The sequence below is a fragment of the Acyrthosiphon pisum genome, chromosome X, assembly GCF_005508785.2.
Source record: "Acyrthosiphon pisum isolate AL4f chromosome X, pea_aphid_22Mar2018_4r6ur, whole genome shotgun sequence".
Taxonomy (NCBI): domain Eukaryota; kingdom Metazoa; phylum Arthropoda; class Insecta; order Hemiptera; family Aphididae; genus Acyrthosiphon; species Acyrthosiphon pisum.
The window spans coordinates 116,653,134-116,660,406 of record NC_042493.1 but is presented as its reverse complement, the minus strand read 5'-3'; the positions used below and the strand labels follow the sequence as shown (position 1 = coordinate 116,660,406).

The 7,273-nt window shown below is 25.4% G+C and overlaps 1 protein-coding gene across 1 annotated transcript in view; it reads left to right on the top strand.

Annotated features, from left to right (window-relative positions):
- The window catches only part of LOC100162486 (kelch-like protein 2), a 4,198-nt gene extending 3,593 nt beyond the window's left edge, over window positions 1-605 (top strand). The window contains exons 10-11 of the mRNA XM_029485441.1: window positions 106-358; window positions 427-605. Of these exons, the coding sequence (XP_029341301.1) occupies window positions 106-358; window positions 427-605 (432 nt within the window). The remainder of the gene's footprint in view (window positions 1-105; window positions 359-426) is intronic.
- Window positions 606-7,273: the final 6,668 nt, after the last annotated feature.

The following is a 7,273-nucleotide window of genomic DNA, read 5'->3' as shown; positions in this document are numbered from 1 at the left end:
GGGGTTTTAGTGTTGGTGTACTCAATAATCATTTATACGCGGTGACTAATTATATTATTTAATTATTTTAAATATAAATATATTTTATTTAGTTAAATTTTTTAGGTTGGTGGTTCTAATCGTAGTGAAGCCAGTTTAAAATCTGTAGAATATTATGATCCTACACTTGAAGCATGGACGCCAGTTGCAGAAATGTCTGTGTGTCGTCGAGGTGCTGGTGTAGGTGTCTTGAATGGGCTTATGTATGCTGTTGGTGGTCATAGTGGTCATAAGTATCTTAAAAGCGTTGAGGTTTATAGATCGAGTGATGGAGTTTGGTCTTCCGTAGCTGATATGGAAACACGCCGAATGAATCCTGGTAACAATTATATTTTTTAGGACAACCTTAATAATAATATATTGAATTTAAATTACATTCTTATATAGTAGTGGCATTAAATGGCTTATTGTATGTTATGGGCGGTAAATATTATAAATCTATGGAGGATACTGTAGAAATTTACAACCCCAACACCAATACTTGGACCATGGAGAGATTGTCAAGAAATAGAGGACGAATTTATAGTGGAGTAGTTGTTGATAGACCACCAAATTTTATTAACTAATCGGCATACATAATAGTCTCATTGTTAGTAGTAATATGAATATATTTATGTATAATTTATGACAAAACGTGTATTGTTCTATTCATTTTTCTTGTTGTGAATGTTTGATAAAAATGTTTTTCTTTTATATAATTTAAATTCATTATTTAGAATTTAAATGAATAAGCTATAAAGTTAAAATTATATTGTAGTTTATCTACCAGAAAAATCTTATATAATTTACAATTACATTATATCTTTTAGATCACTGCGGAGTGATGAATTTATTAATTTTTCCATTATTTTGTTTTGTGTGTGTGTGTATGTGCACGATAAACATAAGTACTTGACATTTCATAAATTTTATTTATTTATATACATGATAAAATATTCAAGAAGATTGAACATTTAAAACAAGTGTTCTCGGAAGGTTTCTCATAAGTAGGACCGATTGTAACTAAAAAATCTAAAAAAAATATGAACACAACTTTTTGTTATAGATATTTTAAGTTCAAATTTGGACTAAATTAGATATTTAAATTAAAAACCCCCAATTTAGTTCTTTTGTTGTAATTTAAAAATATTAATCATGAATCAAGGCTACTTGAAGCTTTTAAGGGGCTCCAGCGTATTGTGTTTTAAGTAGTAATATTTAGGGTATTAACATGACATGCACATTTGGGCCATGTCTATATCTGACTATGTGAGTTGTAAATTAACATTAGTGTGTGTTTCTTAAAATCGCTGTAATATGCAACGCACATATCAATATTTTTGAAATAATATATTCTTGTTTGCATAACTACAAAAACTATCTGCTAAAAGCAGTAGTATATTAAACATATTTTCTAAAGTTTGAATGTAATTTTCGAAAAATGATTGAATTTATGAGTTTCTAGACTACAATGCTCTTTAGGAATAAACTTTATTAATTAAAAAATGTACCCAAAAGAAATACAAATGTCATGCAATCATATCATGGGATTTTTGAAAAAAAATGTACTTTTTTAAGGTCTTAAAAAGTAGGTCCTGTCTGGATATGTGAGGATATACCCATCAGACATAGAGCACACCTGCCATCCGGACAAAAATAGTTTTTTTGAAATTTTACCTATAAACTTAAAAAATTAATAAAAAATATTAAATTAGTGAAAATAAAATTTTCACTTTTCAAAATTTTCACAAAAATAGTCTAAAAATAGCCATCTTCCATTGTTTCAAAAAAACAAAAATAAACATTTACCAAAAAAAAAAAATTTAATTTCTGTAGTTCTTGTCTAATAAAAAAATACAGATTTATGATATATTTATTATCTCAGGAGATATCACAATGAGTAAATCCTCGCGAGATACCCTGTATATTAAATACAAAATAATAATTTACATCAGAATGCATGGTATCAACAATATAACATGGTCCTGTAAAAAACAGCCATGTTCTATGGTGGCAGTGAACGTATTATACATTTGATAAACTTGTAATTTTTAAATTATAACTTATATTTTATTTTTGTATTTATATTTTATATTCAAAATAAAAATCATACCTATATTATTTTGTATTTTTCAATATGTTTCAGTATTCATAAAACATATTAAGGAGGTAAATGTAAATATTATGTAATATTGTGAAATATCATGTTTATGTAATTGTAATTGTATTCATCATTAAGATGAATACAATTTAATATTTTAATATTCTCTCAAATAATATCTTATTACGTTAATGTTTAAATCTTTTGATATTGTATTTAGTCACATAGCATTATTATTATTTTGTATTACTCTCTATCTCAACACAAGCTACTGCTTAAAGAGATAAATAAATCTAGTAATTAACATTTTATCGTATGTATTATGTAATTTATGAAGATTATTATAATAAAAAAAAAAAAAAATTAAAATCAAGATTTTACATTATTTGGTACTGATTAATAAATTACTTATTAAAATTATTTAATTAGAAACATTTATCCAGCCTTAAATTAACCTACTGGTCATGTTCTCGTTATTATAATATGTAACATTTTCATATAAAATTCTGAGATACTAAACGTGTAAAGGTATAAAATAAATTATGATATAATCTTAGAGTGAATTGTATGCTTTCAGATTGATTTAGATTTTTCTCATATGTACTCCAATAGAGAAATGAACTTGTTTAGCAAATTTGAAACTTTTAAAGATAAATTGAAGATGTATCTAAATCAGAATTCTGTTAACATTGGTATCTCAGGTTCACCACTTCTAACGAATCTTAATACACCAATAAACAATAGCAAGGGTATAACTTTCTCATTATTAGTGCTCAGAAATTGAACATTATAAAACATTTACATTTTGATTTTTTTTAGATTTGTAAATACAATAATTTCTGAGCCCAGGCATAACCAACCACTTATTTAAACATTCTTAATTTTTTAACAATTTATTTCAGATGATCATGATTTGGCTGCACTCAAACTAATACCTTTACTATTTTCACCGGTCAATATTGTTTTAAAAAACAAAAAAGTGATAAGACCATCTAAAATAGAACAATCCAATGCTTTCATCGTGAAAATTCCTGTAAATATTTAAAATTCATTTTTGATAAAATACTCTATATTAATTTTTAACTATTTTAATATGTTATAGAATGCCAATGAACTGAAGATAGTACATAAACAAAAAGTGTTCAACCGTATGTGATTATAGTGGGTGATTATAGCAAATGGATACAAAATCAGGATGTAATTTTATTGCAAACAATTATTTCTGAATTATATAAAAAATTATTCCAAAATACTTTGAAACCTAAACACCACCATATGGTACATTTTCCGTTAATTATAAAAAACTCTGGTCCTTTTTTGGTCAATGCGCTTTGAAGCTAAACATAATACAATATATATAATATATATATACAATTGAATTATATACATCAAATACTTCATTTCATTCAAAAAAGTTTAATTTTTATAATGATAATATTGTTTTTATATGAAGGTTGTGTTGAATTTATGCGAAGAAAATAATTATATGATGCCATGTTTTGGTCTAATTAAATCTATTCTAATGACAGAGTCAAATGAACCATTTTTAGTTTGTAAAACATTAAAGTCATGTTATTTTGATGAACATTATCAAGCATATAATGCAACCATCACATCCAATTTTGTATGTGTTGCGCTTAAAGTTTTCGAAAATATGAACCTCACTCATCATAATATTATATCTAATGGGTTGACATTCATTACATTGAAATTATAAAAATTATGTGTATTATGATCCTATATTTCTATTTTTAATTATTATTACTATGTATCATGTATGTGTATATGTACCATATGTATTATGGATAATGTTTAATTAATTATTTCTTAATGTATAATTTATAATTTATAAGAACTACATTGTTTCATAGTTATTTTACTGTATGTAATTAATTATAATATTTATACAATGTACTAAACATTTCTGTTTTATATAATCATTTGTGAATAAATACTTGTTAAAAGTAAAACATTTTAATAATATACTAAATATACCTATAATTTATTTTTTTGATTGGATTCCTATAATGTCATACTATTTTTAGGTCTTTTGCTTATAACAAAGTACTTATAGCATAAAAATATAGTATAGGTTTTATACTATACTTTTTTTAAGTAACTGGGACATTTTTTGATAAACCAACCAACTATAGTTTTGGTTACTAGGTACTTGGTAGTTACTACACTTGTATTATTAACAGTTACAAACTAGTTGAATTAATTTGAAAATATAGTTAGACCAACGATTTATAACATTGTAAAAATAACATTTTAATAAGTTGGTATAAATACTTTGTAAAAATGTGTTAACTATAATTGTTGGCTGCTCCAACCATGAAATATTGTTAAGCCAACTATTTATAAAATTGTAAAAGTAACAATTTAATTGGTTATTTTGACTACTTGGAAACAATGTATTAACTATAATTGTTGGCTAAGCCAACTAATAAATAAGGTTGACGATAACACTATAACAGTATAATATAGTTAAATTAATCAAATATTATTGTTAAAAAAATAGTATAATAATATTATGTTGTTAAACCAACTAAAATAATTTAACTAAATACATTTAGTACATTCAACAATAATTAATGTTCTCACATAATATGTAACTCTGAATTATTGTTGGTTGAACCATAAAAATTGTTAAACTAGCTGTTTAGTTTTTTCCGTGTATACCTAATACAATATATCATTATAATAATAATATATAAAAAAATATCCAGTGACAAACCGACTCCACTTAAAATCCTTTTTTCGTATACAATGATATGATATCATTGAATTCAAATTTAATACAATCCATTATAAAGTGACCCACATGTAACCTACTGTACAGCAGAGCAACATTCACTTACCCGCTTTTTTTTATTGATAATCTGGGTTTTAAGTAAATTTGATTGGTTTTTATATTTTTATTTTAAACTGTTAAATTATTAAAAAATAAGCGTTTTTTAAAAAACAAATATTGAAGCGTCAATCTTTATATAAATTAAAAAAAAACTATTTACTTCAGAAATGTATTAGTCCCTGAAAAGAAGGAGGTAAAATGTCATTCTTCCTTAACTATTAAACAACATAAATCAGCTGTTGTGTAATGTTTTCTATCACTATGCCCTCTCACCACTCATTTTTCAATCATCTAGAACTGTTCAAAGTAAATAATACATAGGTAGAATTTATGCTGAAACCTAAAAATATACTAAAAAATGTGAATATTCTTTGAAATGTACCTACTGATTTTGATAAAAACATAGCTGTCTGTGTGTAAATGTCGCTAAAATACATAAAAATTTCAGAACTTCAATAAAGCATATTATGGAAACATCACAAATCACAATATTTTAGTAAAAAATGGGGAAAAATATCATAATTTCATTAAAATCGTGTAATATTATAAAAAATATCATACCCATGTCTAATTAGTAATTACCATCAAAGGAATGTTATATACAGTTTAGTTATTAAATGTACCTATCTAAATGCATGACCACCACTATAACGAGTCATTATTACAAGTCTCAACAACCGAAACATATCGTTGCACTATAATATTATAATAGTTAATACACACATACATACATACATTTACATACATATTTACTTAAGCAGAATTCATGCATACGTATAGACTCAATCGGTTATTTCAAATAATAATTTACATAAAATATTTTTGATATATATTTTATTTAATACCTGAATTCTTAAACATATTTTAATTATTATATATTTACAGTAGATACATGAAATATAAATTCACAATGTCGCCACGCATACTAGCTGATACAACGATATCCAATATACAACAAATTAAATGCAATATAATATCTAAAAAATCATGTTTAAATTCCATGGTTTTAATAATAAAAAAAACATAATATTATATACCTAGTTCATCACATATTATCAAAAACAAAATAAAATGTGCCTACGTCAAGTGGTGATAATCTTTCATTTAATAGTTTCATATATTAATATTATATAGGTAACAAAAGAACCAAATAAAAATTGTATTTATTATTGTATACTAAATCAGTGGTGTCTGATGTTACACAAAAAACACTGGATTTTTATAATATTATCAATGATACTCCTCTTTGTTTTTAACTAATTTGTGTTTTATACCTACTCTTTTATAGTGTAAAAAATTTCAAATTCACTGGAAAATACCGCACTCTCCAATAATATATAGTTAGTAACAATTTCATGGTGTGAGGTCGGTTAAACAGACCGAAAGGTGCATGGAGAGTGCTAATTTTATTTTGAACTGTTTTTAAACTATGTTTGGTGCCTAGTTCGTTCGATTGACTGAACCGTGTTAGGACGGTTCACAAAAAAATTATTAACTGAGTTATATAATATCTTGGTGTTAGGTCCGTGCAATAGACTGAACCGTGTTTTGACGGTTCACGAAGAAAATTATAAACCGAAGGGGGGGGGGGGCTAACCCTAGCCAGTCCACCTCTGTGTAAGGCTAAATATTAAATTTACACATAAGCGCAACTTGGGGGGTCCAAAACTAGTAATAGTCTCCCAAAATAAATTATTCAATTTTTTTCTAAAATACTAATAAACGTTTTAAAATTCAACTATAATTCTTATTTTTTTTAATTTTATATAAGTTTATAATAATTTTATATTGCCTATGATAAAATAATATAATATGTTAAATCATTAGCTGCATGCTTGTATTTGTTTTTAACTTTTTAAGGAAACGATTTATGTTACCATAACAGGTATAGGTAATATATATAGCATCGTTAAAAGATAGAAAAATATACTTTTTGAAATGATTTCGATCACTTTATATTATTAGGGATAGGCAACTGCGGCGGTCCGCGTACTATTTTTAACTGGCCCGTGCTACATTTTAAATTAGGTACTTTATTAAAATTCAATAATACAATATTTTAGATTCTGAGTGGAACGATGAATGTATTGATTTTACAATGATGTGTGTTTTTTTATTTTTTTATTTTTTTTTTTTATTTTTTTTTGTATCTGTGTACACGATAAGTAGTCGAAATAATGCTACGATTTTCAACTTCAGTATCTTGTTCGATCAGAAAGTGAATATCGTTGGTGCATTGGGGAGGTCAAAATTTAAATTTCCCAGTGGTTTTCAAAAGCGCCGGGAAAAACAAAAGAAAA